The sequence below is a fragment of the Thamnophis sirtalis genome, unplaced genomic scaffold, assembly GCF_051295495.1.
Source record: "Thamnophis sirtalis isolate CommonGarterSnake01/CBP01778 unplaced genomic scaffold, rThaSir2_p1.2 scaffold_14, whole genome shotgun sequence".
Lineage (NCBI taxonomy): Eukaryota > Metazoa > Chordata > Lepidosauria > Squamata > Natricidae > Thamnophis > Thamnophis sirtalis.
In genome coordinates, this window is record NW_028261394.1 from 20,704,667 (window position 1) to 20,723,999 (window position 19,333).

Genomic DNA, 19,333 nt, shown 5'->3' on the forward strand with positions numbered 1-19,333 from the left:
CAGGTGGGAGGTTGTTCTTGAAAATTACGCTTAGCTGGCCAAATTCCTGCCAACCACATTTAACATGTCATTCCATTTCCTTTATTGTATCACCTTCCATTGAGATCCTTTGGCCAAGGTATATGTAGTCGTTTACTACATAAAGTTCTTCTCCAAATATATTTTTCTTTCTTTCTTTGGTGAATTTATTAAATATAACCTGGCTCTTTTTCAGGTTTATCTTTAAGCCAAATGATTCTCATGCTTGTGCAGCCCTTGTATGTGTCTCTGTAGATCTTCTGGGTCTTGTGAGAAGAGAACAGCATCATCTTCACATCTTCAGTGATTTAAATAGGTGCCATTGATTTTTATTCCATCTTTTGCTCAATCTAGTTTCCAAAATACTTCTTCAAGACAAGCTGAGAAAAGAATAGGTGATATTATGTCACCTTCTCATACACCTCCCTATATGTTGATGTTCACTTTAAGACCATTAAAGCAAATTGTTGCCATTGTTTTTTCATATATTGATTGTAGTAATATAAACTTTAATATAGAAATACAATTGACATTGTAAGTTAATTAAAAGGCAGGGTTCTATTACCTGGCTCAACAATAGTAGCTATGACAGGGGCCACCACTTAAGCACAAGTCAGCAGTGTACTGCAGCCCCCAAGCAAGCCAATGCAGTCTGAAACTGCAACAACAGAGATAGCATCAAGATCACATGAAGTGGGCTTGGTAAGACCACACTTGGAACACTGCATCCAGTTCCGGTAACCACAAAACAAACAAACTATTGAGATTATAGACAGAATGTAGTGAAAAGCAACAAAGATGATTAGGGAACTGGAGGCTAAACTGTATGATGAACAGTTGCAGGAACTGGATAAGTCTGGTCTAACCAGGAGAAGGATGGCTTGATAGGGGTGACATGATAACAGTCTTCCAATACTTGAGGGGGTTGACTTTATTCTCCAAAGTATCTGAGGGCAGGGCAGGAAGTAACAGATGGAAAATTATCAAGGAGTGACCCAACCTAGAAATAAGGAGAAATTTCCTGACAGAACAATCAATCAGTGGAATGTCTTGTCTCCAGAAGTTGTGGGTGCTCCATCGCTGGAGGTTTTCAAAAATAGACTGAACAATCAATTATCTGGAAATGGTATAGGGCCTCCTATTTGCGCAGGAGTTGGACTAGAGCAGGCATCTCCAACCTTGGCAACTTTAAGCAAAGTTGGCTGGGGATTTCTTTGAGCTGAAATCCTCCAGGCTTAAAGTTGCCAAGGTTGGAGACTCCTTAGAACCCCACATCATTTAAAAGGATGAAAACATCATTAGGCCAGTGTCCACTGCCCATGTATAAGAGGAGGCCTAGTGTTCCCACTCAAGGACAAAAGGTGTCCTTGAAAAAGGATGGACTGCAATGAGGAAGTCAACCTATCCTATAACTCTGTAAGGCTTCACTGAAACTTAACCGGGTCAAAATAGAGCAGCCACAAGTACCAATGCTAAGAGCTTATGGTTTCTCTCTATGGTGCACGAAGCAAGGTTGGAGACCCCTGGACTAGAGGACTCCAAGGTCCCTTCCAGCCCTATCATTCTACGTAATTCTACATAGGGGGAGGGGTTTCAGGGCCTTTTTAGTGGTTCTAAGGTTGTTCAGCTCTTTGGAAACCCAGAACTAAAGAAAGAAAAATGAAATGCTTTTTTCTGGAGGACAGAGATGAAGAAAAAGCAGGGAGAGTTGCTTGCCTCGTGATACTTTTTGGCTGAGCACCAGGATCACTTTTGGAGAGCATCTCCCTGGGGAAAAAGTTTCCTCACCAACTAACTAACATTAGAGCACGAAGATGCTGCTGAGGGAGCCAATTTTATTGAGAATCTGCTGTTGGTTGCAAGACTCCCTGGGACGCTGAGGCCACACTGAGCATCTGGTTTCTCTTAGGCACAATCCCTCCAGGAAGGGAGAATTCATGGAGGGCAACTATGAAACCACAAAAGCGGGGAGATGGGCTTCCTAATCCTACCACACGTCCTGGTTTTTCCCAACCCACCTGAAGGCCTTTCAGACCATTATTCCAAGGCACCGCTCTTTTAAAATTATATTTTAAGCTGGATTTAATTTTACTTTCAACACTGTGAAGATCACATACAATTGAATACTTATGTCCTTATTTAATTAAATCATTTATGAACAGGAGGTGTATCAGCAGCATTTTCTATTTTCCATGATTGATTATGCCAGCTAAGATGGAAACAAGTCTCTGTATTAAAAATTTTGGTTCATTTTTTCCCCTCTAGAGGGGTTTTCCAATGTATTTGCCACCCTGTGTGAAAATAGTGCAATCTGTTCTCATTCCTCAAATTGATTTGTAGCTGTTCTTATGCTTTAGGAATATTTCTAACATACAAATATTTTTAAATAAGGAGGCATTCTCATTTCCTCACCCTTAGACTATTAGATTTTATCTTCATCATGAAAAGAAGGGTGAAATATATAGGGATGAAGATATAGATTTAGAAGGCAATGGCATCTGAAGGGGGGGGGTGGCAAAGCAAGCAAGAGTGGCGTTCCAGCGGTTCAATCGAAACCCCCCACCCTGCCCCTCCCTCTGTCTCTGTGCATGATGCTGATACATACATAAAAGAAGCTGCACTAATGTGGGAAGCATCTTATAATTTGTTCACATATTTAGGAAGATTCTCTAAATAGTAAAAAAAAAAAAGGTTAAAAAAATTAATCCCACATGATTTGCTTAATCTGTCTGGAGATTCTCAGCCATCCAGATCATGTTTGTCTCAAAGGTGCTTTTTCAAAAGGCAGAGTGTTTTTTTCCTTGAGGAAGACATTTCGCTTCTCATTCAAGAAGCTTCATCGGTTCTGGCAGGATGGTAGGGATGATGCAAGGGTTAGTTATGACAAGAGCAGGGAGTTGGGAGGATCATATTTCTTTGCAGTCATTGAAAACGTGTTTTATATTTTAGCTAAATAATTCCTATTTTTTAAGGATTACATTCTTTTGCTTTGCATAGTGTCAAGATTGAACTGCTTGCTTTTTTCAAACCTTTTCAACTTGCCAATGAACTGGAGGGAAGAAAGAGTGGAGTGGAGTGCTGAGATTATGTGCACGGATTGTGAGAGCCTGGAAACCATCAAGGTCACCGCTGCAGGTACTTGAGAAGGAGATGAACTGTTCCCATAACAAAAGGATGTCTCATAATTGGACAATGTGATCACCCAGGGGTGGGGAGAAAGGGAACCTATTGTTTAACTAAGCAAGTATTTGCATGGGAAAACCAGAGCTGGTTTTGTTTCCAGTGCCAAAATTGTGTATCCAATAAAAGTTTTACTTTTGGGAATTCAAAGCTCCTGAAAGTGTTTACTTGTTTTGGGTTCACTATTCAGACAGTTGACACATAGGTTTTCAGCATATACTTTTATTATGCTTTTGGGCTATTTATTACTTAACGGTGTTTCCATATCTAAAGGGCTGCCACGGAGAAGAGGGGGTCAATCTATTCTCCAAAGCACTTGAAGGCAGGACAAGAAGCAACAGATGGAAACTAACCAACGAGAGAAGCAACCTAGAACTAAGGAGAAATTTCCTGAAAGTGAAAACAATTAATCAGTGGAATTACTTGCCTCCAGAAGTTGTGAATGCTCCAGCACTGGAAGTTTTTAAGAAGAGATTAGATAACTGTTTGTCTGAAATGGTATAGGGTCTCCTGCTTGAGCAGGGGGCTGGACTAGAAGACCTCCAAGGTCTCTTTCAATTCTGTTTTTTTTCTGTTAAGATTGGATAGTTATTAATTCTACTAATTTTTGGTCTTTGTTCATTGTAAAATGAGTTCTCTTCTCCCTTTGAGAAAATTAGACTAATTAATTGCTTGCTTAAACTCTCTCCCCACAATGGCATTTCCAGAGCCTTGTGAGTTTATCTTTTACAATGTTGGTTGTGTAAATTCCAATTGATTGGCCCTAAAATTACATTTACTTGTAATTTCCCTTTTATGAACACAAATCTACTCTTGTTGTCTATAATTAAACTGATAATCCTAAAGTCCAGGGGTTTTGCAATCCAACTTGCTATCCTTTAGGGCCTTAAAAGTATCTTTGCTTAAAAAGATTCTTAGTGGGCATTTTTACCTTTGTGGTAGATTTCCTGTAGCCATTAAATATTTGGCTTGCTTTCCTTCAAGGTTTTATTAATTATTTTGTACTCAATTTGTGTTCCATAAAACAGCATTCACTACTTTTCAAAAAGAGACAAGTGCATATCCCCATACCACAGTAAAGTATTTTGAATAATTTGCAAACTCTCTTTTTATTTCCTTCTCTTGCCTCCCCCCGCTACATCAAACCCATCACCTCCAAAAATGACAAAACAATTGTACTCAGATACCCTCTTCTGGGGTTGCAAGTAGGACGCAAAGAGCTTTCTGTCGCTTCCCCTTAATCTCATAAATATATAGGTAGCCCTCGACTTACGACCCCGATTGAGCCCAAAAGTTTTGTTGCTAAGTGAGACATCTGTTAAGTGTCTTTTGTCCCATTCTATGACCTTTCTTGCCGCAGGTGTTAAGAGAATCACTGCACTTGTTGTTAGTAACACGGCTGCTAAGTGACTTTGCTTCTCAGAAGGTCGCAAAAGGAGATCACGTGACCCTGGGACAACGATGAACCAATTGCCAAGCATTTGGATTTTGATCACATGACCATGGGGATGCTGCAATGGTTGTTAAGTGTGGAAAATGGTCAAGTCATTTTTTTCAGTGCTGTTGTAATTTTGAACAGTCACTCAATGAACTGTTGTAAGTCAAGGACTACCTGAGAAGAATTCTTGAAAAATAAAGATGAGAAATCTTCCTTTCTTTCTCTTATTAGATAAAGTATGTATTCAATATTAAACGTAAGCCAGTACTTCCGTACTCAACATGATTATTCTTCAACAGGATTCCCTCCTATGTATTTATTCCTTTTTATTGGAATTCTTTTTCTCCTGAGTTCATCCTCTGTTCTAGTCGAGATCCCTCACCATGCTTGGTTTGTTAATTCAAAATATGTTAGCTTCATCTTGTTCAATGTACAGTAGATGTAATTTTTTCTTCACCTTTAAATTAAAGATTAAACCAGAGGGGAACGTTCAGTGGTAGGTTTTCTAAGCAATTCATTCAAATATTTCAATTAACTTCTTTTCTGAAGACTTTTCAGTAGACATTTCTCGATGAACTTGGACTTTGCAGGGTATCCTTTCATTGTCTTAGCTTTCCGCATAATATATTTTTAAAAACCAGGAAATGAGAACTTATTTTCACTCCATTTATTTTATTACCCAGGAATTTCTAGCACCTGGATATTCTACCTGGAACACATTTTCTGTCTCCGGAGGATTCTGAGAGTAACTCATCAAATCAATTTATTCCAACGGATTATTTATCCCATTCTTTATGCAATTCTTTAATATTTTAATCCCAATGTTGCCATAGCAAAACTCATCTTCCAAATATATAACTCTTTCACATTAGCCTTGAAACCCTCTTTTGGCTGCCTGAATTGAATTTGAATTCTTTTCAAATTCCTTTATTTGCACGATCAGAAACATCTGAAGGATGGAAACTAATCAAGGAGCGATCCAACCTCAAACTAAGCAGAAATTTCCTCCCAGTGAAAAGAACAATCAACCAGTGGAACGGAAGTTGCCTTCAGAAGTTGTGGAGGCTCCATCACTGGAGGCTTTTAAGAAGAGGCTGGAGAGCCATGTGTCTGGAATGGCATGGGGAAGAGATGGCTAACCTTGTTAGTGCCAAGTGCCCAAAGCACACGAAACCCCAAAATGCAATGTGAGGGCCTCACCCCCTCATGAATGCACCTCCCTGAGCCTGTGGCCCACTGCCCTTGCCCATTTTTGACATCCAGGTTGGTAAAGGAGGCTTTCTAGGCCGAAAGCATGGCGTGGGGGGCTTTGTGCAGCCCACCTGTGCCCTGTTTTGGCTTCCAGGTTGGTTCAGAAGGCCTTCTAGGCCCAAAATGGGATGGGGGGGCCCACGTGCGCAAATCCCCAAAATGCAATGCGAGCGCCCCCCGCACATGTGCCCTGCCCCCGTTGCATGCGCACATGCATCCCCCACATGTCCCCCCCCCCCCGTATGTGCAGCAGAGAACCGAAAACCAGCTGGCTGGCAGGAGGCCCGTGTGCATGTGCGATGGAGCTGGGCTGAGGCGACAGCTGGCATGCCCGCAGAGAGGGTGGAACCTGTGATATGCGTGCCATAGGTTTGCCATCATGGGCATAGGGTTTCCTGCTTGAGCAAGGGATTGGAATACAAGGCCTCCAAGGCCCCTTCAAACTCTGTTATTCTGTAAAAGACAACTTAGGAAATTTCTTCTTGTACTTATGAAATTATTTCTGTCCATTCATTAATTACATTTTTTTTCAACTCAGCCAGAATTTTAGTAAAGAGGGAGGAACAGTTTCATTACCTTCCTTATCTTGTGAAACCTTCATATCACCCTTACTGATTGTTCCTCCTCCTCTGAATTCTGTCCCTAAAAAATCTTTACTTTCTATTTTCTTCTTAGAAAGTAGTACCACAGATTTTTTCCTCCTTTAATGATTTTTTGTTCTTTCGGACATCCTTGAACATTGAGCTTTGTTAGGAGAGGAATAAAATGTTTTTTCCCCCCAGTGTAATTAAACTGGGGAGATGCAGGGCAGATCGGAGACAAATTTATCCAGCTTAGCCTAAAGGCTGTGTGGGTGGAGTTGATCAAGCATAGATCAATTCTGTTCCATGGGTGTAGCTGGATCCTCAGAATAAATGAACAAATCATCCAGATGAACTATCACCTATCCTGACCTAAAAGATTTATAAATCTTACACAGATGTACAGATTGAAAGATAAATCAAAAGTATTGCCATGCTTTCAAATTTTCTAGATGAGATATTTATGGCTCTTCATCCAAATATATAATATATATTATATTATATAACACAATATAAATATAACACAATATAGTGTGTTTTCTGACATTGGTAAAAAAAAAACATGCTTTCTATAGTTGTACTAAGAATTCAGAGAACAGTGATTCTTAATGGTTACAGAGCCACAGAGGAGCATGGAAATGGCCTTAACGAAGGTGGAAACACCAGCTGAGGGATGGAAGAATTTTAAGATTGCTCTGCCTTGATTTCCTTTGGTATGAGAGTAGCGGAGAGAATCTCTGTCAGGCTTTGAGATACCTGTTTCAAAGGTACTTTTTCCAAAGGCAACTGGACTGTTTTTTTTTCTGTGAGGAAGAAGAAGAAAGGATGGGGAGGTATAGATGGATCATCTTTCTTTGCAGTCACCTGGTGATTAGCATCCTCTCTGAGAGGTCTTGAGGCCACTTGGGGATTTATCTGTACCCTCAGGCTCACCTGAGTGCAAATGAGTGTGAAAACTTCTTGGGACTGCTGAACGGACTGTGTTGTAGACAGGAGATAGGAAACCGGGTCATAATTGGGCCATAAATTACGTGAGGTCAGAGCTGGCTTCACTTGGGTATCTGCCGACATATTGCTCCTAATAAATAACTGGATTTCTTTTGAAGCTTGGCTCGAGTCTCATGATTTAATTAGGGCATCTGTTGGAACCCCGACAAGAGGTGGTGCCTTATTCCTCTCCCTTTGTTGAGAGAGGGCTGCTCAATGTTAACATAGATTTTACCCCTCTTTCAAACCAATGGTCCTCTCTATTCAGAATATGGACTTTATTCCAAGAAGATTCCACACCCATTTGCACTCTGATTCAGCGCACAGATAAACCCCCAAGTGGCCTCAATGGCTCTTGGAAAGAGTGCAAATGTCCAGAGGTTTGCAAAGAAATGTGCTCTTTCTGTCCCCCTGTCATCCAGTCTCAACTGTCAGTATCTTTCCTTCCATCCTCCCACCATCAGAACTGAGGAAGCTTCTTGGATCAGAAGCAAAATGTTTTCTTCAACTCTGCTGACATCTGAGTACCAGTTTTGTGCCTCCAGCCTCACCAAATGCACAGGGGGAGCAGTGAGCTCGGGGCTCTTTGGAAGCTTCATTTTAAAAGGAGTTGCCGATTTCTCCAGAACTATTTACTCAGCCAGGAAGAATTCCTAATTCGTCCAGTGACATTTTCCCAACTAGTCAATGAAGGATTCCTTGGGGATTCCTGGGACCGGCCTGTTTGCTCCCACTCCACCACAAGCAGCCAAATGCGAGGAAAACAGGCTGTCAGGGCGAGTGCCAGGGCACCTGCTTTCTCTCTTCCCAGTCCCCTCTCCCACCTCTCGGTCTCAACTCCAAATTTGCCCCTTTCCCTTTCTATGCAAGCGAGCTAAGGTTTGCGAGTTGCAAATAGGTCCAGGGTAGGACAACTGGGGCGAATTATCCCATTCCAGCCAAAATGGTGGTAAAAATGAACAACCCTAGTTTGTGATAAACTAGTCCCTGGGAGAGGGAAGGAATCTGGGCAGGAAGATCCTGACCTCTGTGGCTATCACTGACCCACCTGTTGTTGGGGGCTTTGAGAAAGCAGTTGCTGAACCACATCTGCGACCAGACTGACTTTAAGGTGGATTCACTGCCATTGATGGGCCACAGTTTCCCACTCAGTCCTTGAGGGTTAGAAATGGATCCTTCTAGGTTCTTCCAGAAAACATGGGCCAGGGTATATCGAGGGAGAGGGCAGATCTTCATGACTGCCTTGGTGGCATTTAGAGTTTAGGCTTGCAATCCTAGCCACGTCCAGGGGGCATAACTTGGGGCTGCATTTCAGGACAGAAGCAGACTATCCCAACTCATCCTTAGCTCAGAAAGGCTCCTGCAAGGTGTGCAGCATAGGTAGACTAGATTTTTCCACCCTAACGGCGGCAATTTCTAGCACATTTCACAATGTATTTTATTTATTGGCTACCCAACTTCAGTGGGGTCCCTCAAAGAGTTCCAAACGCCCCCATGCAGCTTTCCCCATTTCTTTTCTCCACCCCTGTTTTTATTGGAGAGCCACCAAAGGCCCAAGAGACAAAGGGACCCTACCAGCCATCCACTCCAGCTTTCTGCAGCTCTGAAATGCCAAAGGACAGAGATCCCATAAAGTCATTCCTGCTGGTCAGATCCCAGTCCCAGATCTCCACCGACAGCCGCCTGCCCTTGTCGGACTCTTTCAACTGGCTGGAAAAAACAGGGGGAGGAAGGGAAAGAACAGATATTTAAGATGCCACTTTCTTGGGAAGGGGCTGCTTTCAGCAAGCTTCCATGCATTTCACCCATCATCACCCATTATTGAGAAGTGGGGGTCTTCAAGAGTAGCCTGGGCCCTTAATACTGACATTCTAAATAGGGGTCTCCAAACTTGGCAACTTTAAGACTTGTGGGCTTCAACTCCCAGAATCCCCCAGCTGGCTTTGCTGGCTGAGGAAATCTGGGAGTGGAAGTCCATAAGTCATAAACCTTGGAGACCCCTGGTCAGAAAAATGAAAATGTTCAAAAATGTCAGTTTCTGATGCCACAATGTTATAGTATATATTTCTGAGTTACACTGACTGGTGGAGGAGAGGGGTGGGGGGAATCCCCATTCTCCTTTCTTAAAATGCAACATTTCTTTCCTCTTCATTAATTCTAGGAAATTTCAGGTAGTTAAAATCCTGCCTTGAGGCATCTGAGCCTGCAAACCATAATAAATTAAGCAGGGATGGGTGTGAGATGGAGACTCCTGAAAATCCCTGAAAGCTTGGCAACAAAAAACAGAAAGAAGATGGAGAATGGAGCAATGGAAGGACATGTTCAATCTAGCTTTACTTTTATGCATAGATTTCTCTCCTCGGGCACCCTCACAGCTTGAAGCTCAGCACAGCTCCCTTCCTTGCCAGCACTGGGCCTCTTTGCAGAGAGGCAGCATTGGCACAGAGAGGGATTTGGGAATGTGTTCCACCCCCTTAATGCTATGCTGCAGCAGGCCCACACTGAGGATGAAATCTGAAAAGATTGCCCAGGAAATTAAGGCAGGGAGGAGAACTTCTTGGAAGCCGCCTCCTCCTTTTGTGGAACACCATGGTTCCATCTAGGTTACTCTTGTCTATGCTGTGGATAACAGAGTTGGAAGGGACCTTGGGGGTCTTCTAGTACAATCCCTGCTCAAGTAGGGAACCCTATACCAGTGCTGGTTAACCTTTTTGGCACTGAGTGCCGAAACTGGAATGTGCACGCCAGGGCACCAGAACCTGGAAGAGAGCAATGGCCGGTGTGCGTGCATGTGGTGGCCAGCTGCACTTCTGGGTTTTGTTGTGTGCATGCGTGCTGGCCAACTAATCTTTGCATGAAGACCAGTTGACCAGTGCACATGTGTGCAACGGAACTTGGAAGTGCAGCTGGAGATGGTGCATGTGCCCACAGAGAGGGCTCTGCATGCCACCTCTGGCACCTGTGCCATAGGTTTGCCATCAAGGCCCTATACCATTTCAGACAAATTGTTGTCCGATCTCTTCTTCAAAACCTCCAGTGTTTTTGGAGTCAAAGCTGTCTAATATCTGCAATTCCTTCACCTGGCAGGTGAATATGGAATATTTTGCCTGGGTTCTGTCTGAGTTACAGTTCCTTTCTAGTTACCTTCACAGTGGGGGATCTGGAGGAAAGGATGATATGAGATTGTCCCCTTTCTTGACCTCCTGTTTTAAGATATGGATAGCAATAGCAATGGCACATATACCGCTTAATAGTACTTTACAGCCCTCTCTGAGCAGTTTACAGAGTCAGCCTCTTGCCCCCAACCATCTGGGTCCTCATTTTACCCACCTCGGAAGGATGGAAGGCTGAGTCGACCTTGAGCTGGTCAGGGCTGAATTCCTGGCAGTGGGCAGAGTCGCCTGGAATACCATTCTGCATTCTAACCACTGCACCACTACAGCTCTATATGCCCCAGAAATCACCCAGGACCCAACCTTCAAATGTTGCATCTAGCAATACTCACAATTTGAAGGTCTCATTCCACTCAGGGTTCAAAGAACATTTGATGGTTTTCGTCTTTTGTTTGCTCTCGCTTTTTGGGTCAGGTATGAGTTTGAGTTTCACGTAGGGATCTGACAAGCCGTTGGGATCCATTGGAACAAGATTTTTAGCATCCCGTACTAGAACAGAAAGGGAAAAAAGACCCTAAATGGTGAAAAGGCCAACAACATCCATTCTCTCACTCATATATTTACATGCAGGAAAACTCAATGGGCTCAATTCGTGGTGCCATTCGTCCTGTCACAAGTGAAGCACATTTAAGTCCTCCAGAACAATTACATACAACGTGGCTTATTTGCAGAAAAAAAAAATACCCACACCCTGGAGAGTCATTATTTTCTGTGCTGTGTTTGTGTGTATTCAGTACCATGGTAATCCACTCTCCAATTATCCCGCACTCCATGTGTTGGCAGATCTTTATATATTCATTTCTTTTCAGTTTTTATTTTTAACTCGGAGTCTTTTAAAATGGGATTGTCTTTTGCTGCTCCTCTGAGTCACCCAGAGGTCTCTGGTCCAATAAAAAAGAATCACGTCCCGGGCCAAAAAAAAAGAATCCTCCCACTGGTGTTTCTGACTTAATTTGGCCACGTTATCTGTGCAGCATCCATTCCACTTAGGATGTCGGGAAGCAGTGACAGAGAGGGAAACTCTGCTTGTCATCGTGGTCCAAGTCTGTTCTCAAAAAACACAATGTTCTCATTGAGAAACAGCTGCTGAAGCTGCTCAGCCATCCCTTAAGTGCTACTTATATAACAAAATGCAAATTAATAACATCCCCACCATTAATAAACATCTCACACTTGGGCCAAGGAGACAGGACTGAGTCCAGCCAGCTTCTGGGTGACCAGTCAAGGGCATTCAGGCATCTGTAGTAAGGAACACCCCGTATCCAGAGGTACAAACGCCACAAAGATACCCATTATTGGACAATGCCACAAAGATACCCATTACTGGGCTATCAAAATGTCAATAGAAATGAGGAGCAACTTTTCTGTAATTAAAATGTGATGAGGCAAGGAACTAGAATCATCTTGGAATAAAAGAGATGGCCATCACAAAATTATTCTTATCTAAAAATCTCTTGCAAAGAGTCTCTGCTCTATTTCAGTTAACACATGGACAATTATCTACTCCATGAATATTAAGACACATGGATCCATTTATGCCCAACAGTGTAAAATGAAAGATTTTGGAAGGAGCCCAGAGGAAATGGGAAGCACGAACACTGTACTGCAGAACAATGCCAGCCCCTGATAGAACAGTCCACAGATGGATGGATGGGTGCACTTCTTCAATATCAGCAGCTGGCAGAAAGATGCATGCATGTAATGCATACTACATTGCAGTGAATTTTGCCTAGCCAAACATACTAATTGAAAGATTAGCCCTTTAATGACTTTTAGCAAATACAGGCAATCATTGGAGATTAGGAAAAATGGGGAGGCCCAGATCAAATCCGTCCAAAATATTTGGGTTTTATTGAAGCCACAAAGCCCAAACAGCTGATGGAGGTCTATCAGCACAAGCTGGACACCATCTATTTTGGATGACCTCATTCCGTTCCCTGCCTTGATCAGGAGACTGGGTAGCTTCGAAGATCCCCTCCAATGCCACGATTAATAAAAAAGCCCAGCCACGATGCACAGATTACATTGGGAGAGACACGAGGAGATTCAAGAGGCTCCTGGCATCCGTAATAAGAAATGGCAGCAAACTCTTTACAGGAGGAGAAGACGCCTTCCTTCAGAAAGGGAGAATGTTGTCCAAATGAGAGCAGAGCAGACACATTTGCATAATAGAAGGCAATAACAGTTGCAAAAAGGATTACGGACATACACAACTTATGTAAATAAATTTTAAAAGACACAGGAAAATGCAAATAGCCAGTCCCCGGAGAACAAAAGACTTGAAGAAAATCTGAAAGAGGATAATGAGATAGCACATCAGCTGAACACCGTCTGTGCACCAGTTTTCATTGAAGATGAAGGGCAGCCAGTATTCATTTCTCAACTGATTTTCTCAAGAATGTGTTTTAGGAACTCAGAAAATCTTTGTAACAACAATGAAGTCTGCATCTTTACTGACAAACGAAAGCCAAGCCCCTCGTGGCAAAGCTGAGTAGGTTTCATGGGAAGGAAAGTTGATAGGAAAACAAGCTCAAAATGGGTGGTGTGTTCCAAAATCACAACTGCAGACCATTCCAAAAAAGAAGTCGCCAGAAGAAACCTACAGACACATGCAGTAAATAGATAGAGGGTCACGACACAAAGGAAGGTTTAGTAGAGCTGATCCAGGAAGCAAAAGCTGAGAAGAAGAACTGACGAAGTCCTGAAGGAGCTCATTAGAATTAGAATTATTTGCCAGTGCACAACATATGTACAATGAGATTGGATGAGCTCCCTCAGTGCACACACCCCAACACAATACAACTCACAGTGAAGACAGAAAATCCGTAACCCAATAAATCATATTAACAAACACCCAGCCCTATTGCACCAGTGTGAATATGTTACTGTTTTCCCCAAAATAAGACCTCCCAGATAATAAGCCCAATCGAGCTTTTGAGCGCATGCACTAAAATAAGACCTCCCTGAAAATATTGCAATACAGCAGCAGCCATGAGGTGACCACGATCTCCGCCTCCTGCACCTGAAAAATAATAAGACTTCCCCCCAAAAAGGCCAAGTGCTTATTTCGGGGGTCAAAAGGAAATAAGACCCTGTCTTATTTTCGGGGAAACACAGTACACATTGCAACGGTGCTTCAAGTCTATCGTACTATGTAATTATGATGTTATTTCGCATTCAGGAGTCTGACAGCCCACAGATAGTCTTGACCCAAAGGTGCTTTTCCAAAAGGCAACTGGGTTTCCTTGAAAACTGAAGCTTCTTCTGATCTTGTGTCAGGACTGCCATCCTGCGACAGCCATGCTTTCCCAGCTGCCCTACAAAGGGGGGGCGGGAGCTGTGGGGAAGGATTGGGAGGGGTAGCATGAAGGGAATTGAAACTACTTGTTGTGCTGTTCATCCTGGGAGAACCTTCGGCTGTTCCAAGGTCACACCATGGAACGCAGCACCGACCAGCCTGGCAAGTCAGGGACTGTTAACAAAACAATTTGTCTGAATGTAACTGGATAATTAGAAATAGCTGGAGTGGGAGACGTTGAAAAGGGAAAAGTTAACCAGATTCTTTGGGTGTAAAACTTCAGATCCAGCTTTGCTGCCCTGTAATCACTTGATAGTTTAGTAAAGTGTACTTTCGTTAACAATGGATTCAAGCATCTTTGCTAATCAATCAGGTTGGGGCGGCTGACATCTTGGATGAGAAGTGAAACATTTTCAAGGAAACACCAAGAAAGTCCAGTTGCCTTTTGAAAAAGCCCCTTTGGGACAATCACGATCTGGATGATGGAGGCTCTCTGGAGATACTTTGGACATGTTCAAAATTTTTAAAGTGGCAAACACTGCAAAATAATAGCTGGCAATAAGAAAAAGTGGAGTCAGCCCAACTGTATTTTGATTTAGCCCTTGGGCTGTTTATTAAAACATTTAAATAAATGGAATAAACAGCTATATGAAAAAAGAAGAAACAAAGTGGATAAGAAGAAAATAGCAGTAAGCAATATTTTCATAAAATTTAAAATTTTATGAATTGATTAATTAAATCCACAGAGCTAGGTTATTATGTCATCTGAAAGATAACAAGAAATCTCTATAAATCTCTAAACATATCAATATTTATATCTTGCCAGAGATAAATGCATTTAACCCAGTACAGAAAAAAAGGGGGGAAATCAATAAATACATTTTTAACCCCCCCCCCCCCAATTGTAGCTGCCTGGTGACTGCATCGATGTATTTATAAATATTGGAATTGCTTCTAATTGCTCTCTTGACATCATTTATTTATCTTTTAAAAGTGCACTCTAAGTGTCTGCCTTGTTGTGTGACATTTGATGCACCTGGAAACCATTCTTGCTTAAATATGGTCAAACTTCAGGTCTGGATCAATTCTGTTAACTTTGCCATTCTTGCATCGTCCCCAAGTTTGCTTTCCTGGTTTTGTATTATTGGCAAAGAGTCTCTTTTCCAATGATGAGCTAAATGTGTCCTTGCAGTCATCAACATTAATGTTAAATTGTAATACTATTATTTATTCTGACAATGCCTAGGCAAAGAGAACTGATGTTTTCATTCAAACCTTTCTAAATTTTAATTGGGTCAAGTTTTTCCTAATGTCCTACCATTGTTGAATTGCAGTTGTCTTGTGGGTTCTTTATTTGAACCACCTGTAACCCAACTGACCTAGTCACAGAGCAACTGGAAGCCTGTACAACAGATTCTGAAGCACTATGGCTACATGTGATTTGGAGAACAGAACAAGTGTAATTGGGAAGAAGCAGCTGGAGGTCAGCAATTCTGAAAAAGGTTCCACACCTTCTCCAGATGATGCTTGCTGTGTCTTTCATCTGTTTCCAGAGTCTGAATGTGCCATTCCTGCAAAATAGTTTGCACTTTTCTTACAATAATTATCTCTACAATAATAAAAAGCATTTGAGGCTAAGGATGAGGAACATGTGATTTTTGTAGAATCTTGTGTTTTTATCACACTATCTTGTAATATAACCTTTCAAGTTTTGGTCTTCTGCTATACCCTAAAACCATAAACATCTGTGAAGTCCATCAACTAGTCTGACACCTTCTAACGTTGATGCTCTGCTGTTCATGAGTTACATCCATTCAATTGTCCACAACAGAAAACTTGCTTGGGAATATAATTTAAAACTCAGACGAGGAACAGCTCGTCTCTCTTTTTAATTGTTTTGTTTTGCTGAAGAGGATGTTTTGAACAAAATCAATGCATTAACTGTTGTTTGCCAATTTTTAAAGACTTTGGGGATTGAAATTAGCACCATTTGAAGTTTTGAAAAATATCTTCAGGAGCCAGGCTACAAAAAAGAAGACCTGGAGCTCCAGTCCCATCATGGGAAAGAAGATGAACCCCCACAGTCATTCCCTTTAAGCCCTAGGAAAGTGCCAAAGGCAAATCACGTCCGGAATCTTGCCAAGAAAATGTAGGGATTTGTCAAGGCAATCGCCAGGAGTCCACACAGACTACATATTCATTTTAATAGTCTCAACTGATTCCAACCAGGAGAGTTTTTAAATTTTCCACCTTTTAAAACCTTTTTTATAAATTTCTCTTTTTATAAATATATAATTTTGTGCAATTATTTTGAAATATATCTTTGTTACTGCCTGACAAATACAGTCCCAAATACTTCACTGAATCCTTTGTTGTCTGGCAACCTGACTTTTTCTGCACAAAGCTCTCTCCTTCTTGGGATAAATGTCTCATTACTATCTTTGGTTTTTGTGCGTAATTTTATATCCTGAGAATTCAACCAAAACCTTTAATTGTTTTCATCAGCTGTCTTATCACCCTTTGCAGCTGCATAATAGTTAGTACTACATCGTCTGCATAGCATTTTAATTTATATTCCTCTCCTTGAATCTTAATGCCTGATATTTGCTTATCTTTTAGAACCTTACGTATTGGCTAATATGACTAAAGCGATTGCAAGTAGTGAAGGAGAAAATGGACATCCTTGTCCTGTAGCTTTGCTTACTGAAAAATCTGTAGAAAGTGTTCCATTAGTCATTAACTTTGCCCTCTGCTGCTTATAAATGCACTTAACTCGAGCTTTACATTCTTCTTCTGGATTTCGTTTATTCAATACTGCAAAAAGGAATGACCATTTCAAATTATCAAAGGCTTTTTTTCTGATCTAAAAGAAATATTGCTGTTTTTTTCACTTCTTGTAGATCTTTTCTTTTCCTTTTATTATAAATTTATCTCTGTCCTTGGTATAATCTGCTTAATCTATCTGTATTACCTGGAATACAATTCTGTAAACCTTCAGCTATTAGTATAGTAAACATTTTGTAATCAACATTTGATACAGAGATTGATTTTTATGTGACTTGAGTTTTTTCAGATGATTGTTGTCCTATAAATCAAAGATACATATGCTTCTTTTTATTTCTTTTGTCTCTATTATTTCATTTTGGTTTAATCTTCCCCAACACAATTCCACGAGGAAATTGTGAAGAGCAGGATGAACAAAGAGGATTGAAGCCTGAGAGTTACACAAACATGGTTAAGGAAAATCTGTTTACTTTGAATGAGTTTAAACTTCAGGGACTGATAAATAGTATTTTAGGGTAGTGAAATAGCTGGCTGATGTATAGTTGAACTATTACATATTGCATTTAAGAAACCCAGGAGAACAGATGGATTTAAGTTACCAGAAGGCAGATTTTGTTTGAATTTTAAGAGCAAAATTCTGACAATGACAGCAGTTCAGCAATGGAACCAATTATTCAGAGAGGTGGTGGGCTTCCTGTCACTAGATACATTCAAACAGAGGGTGGACAACAATCTGTTCTGGATGGTTTAATTAGGATTCCCAGGGGGAGAGACAGGGTTGATATGACAGCCTAAAAAGAATCCACTCCCATTCTACATTTTATAATTCTATTACTTGATGAACAATAATAGAATTAATTCTTCACAGAAGGAATCATTGGTACCTCTTTACTTATGCCTCCACCATATGACTGTTATGTTACTGCAAAGAGTTGTAGACTAGCATGGAACTAAAACAAGGAAACAGAACAAATTTACCTCAATAACTGTCTGGTTTGGCACAGCAACCAAACAGGACAGATATGGACTTCAATGGATAGTTAGAACTGTAGAAAAAAATGGCAACCAGCCTGCCTTCTATTGAGCACCTGTATACTGAATGAACCAGAAAGAGGGTTGAGAAAATATCTACAGACCCCCTCACATCCTGGACATAATTTATTTGAACTTCTCCCTTTGGGACGCCACTATGGAGCATTGTATGCCAAAACAATTAGATACAAAGATAATTTTTTCCTCCATGCCATCACTCTGCTGAACACCTAATTCTCACAGCTCTGTCTTAGGCCTGAAGATATTTACCCATGTAGTAAGACTGTACTACTATTTTCCTTCTCATCTTTCCTACTATCTTTTCCTATTGGTATCTATGATTTATCATTTGTTGTATATTATGATTAATGATTGTAACTATGATCTATGATATATTACCTATAATTTTGTTTGTATGTACACTGAGAATTTAAGCACTGGAGACAAATTCCTTGTGTGTCCAACCACACTTGGCCAATAAAGAATTCTATTTACAGTATTTGTTTATACAAACAGAAGAAGGCATCAAAGGCAAGCCACTTCAGTAGAGTAGGCAAGACGACCAGGTAATCACCAGACGTCAGATGGGACTTGAGGTAGTATTCTAATTTTACTGTTGCATTGTATTCATTTTTATTCTCCAATGAACTGTGGAGTGCAAGAGGGCTCCAATGGAAGAAGTAAAATGTACATTGCATAAATACAGCAATTTTTTCTTAATGCAACACATAAGAATTGATTGCAATGACAAAACAACGTGAAGTTTGTTCAACAGCTTGACTAATTTATTTATTTATTTATTATTTATTAATTAGACTTATATACCGCTTCATAGAGCTTTCAGCCCTCTCTAAGCAGTTTACAGATTTTTAGCAAATTGAGTCAGCAAATTGCCCCCACAGTCTGGGTCCTCATTTCACCCACCTCGGAAGGATGGAAGGCTGAGTCAACCTTGAGCCGGTGAGATTTGAACCGCTGAAATGCAGATAACAGTCAGCTGAAGTGGCCTGCAGTACTGCACCCTAACCACTGCGCCACCTCGGCTCCTTCATAATTGTTGGAATTATGCAAGTTCTTTGCTCAAACTGCATATTAGCAGAGATACTTATCTTGGTTAAGGGACATACATGATAAATTTTAAAAAGTGGGACAAGAAATATGCTGAAAAATCAAAATGAGTTTCAGAGCAACTCAATTAAAGTGATTCTAATTGAGTGCTTCTTCATTACCGTCCCTTTGCAAGGGGTCAGGCTTTCAGATTTGTTGTACAAAGAGAACATATTTCTGAAGCTAACATAAACATCCACAAACACCGAAATGTACCATTTGGGAAGACAAAACTTGCTTAACCTTGATTCAGTACTGTGAGCAAAGAAGGAAGAGTAAGGTGTAGCTTCATCCTTGGGTGTAGAGTAGAGGGTTAGGGTTGGTCAATGTCTCTTATCTTGGCTGTAGGGCATCTGGATGAAGTTTCTGAGCAATGGCATGTCAAGGCCCTCCTGGTTCTTTTGCCATCTGCCCCATGGAAGATGGGTCCATGGAGGACTCAAACCAGATTACCTTATCTCTACTGATTCACAACATTTATCTC

At 41.1% G+C, this 19,333-nt stretch overlaps 1 protein-coding gene across 3 annotated transcripts in view; it reads right to left on the reverse strand.

Annotated features, from left to right (window-relative positions):
* Window positions 1-19,333, reverse strand: part of PRKCB (protein kinase C beta) — a 268,543-nt gene that overhangs the window by 116,052 nt on the left and 133,158 nt on the right. For all 3 annotated transcript variants that reach the window (XM_087729053.1, XM_087729052.1, XM_087729054.1), the window contains 2 exons: window positions 10,961-11,117; window positions 9,031-9,165 (listed from right to left, as the gene is read on the reverse strand). In XM_087729053.1, coding sequence (XP_087585179.1) covers window positions 9,031-9,165; window positions 10,961-11,117 — 292 coding nt within the window. The remainder of the gene's footprint in view (window positions 1-9,030; window positions 9,166-10,960; window positions 11,118-19,333) is intronic.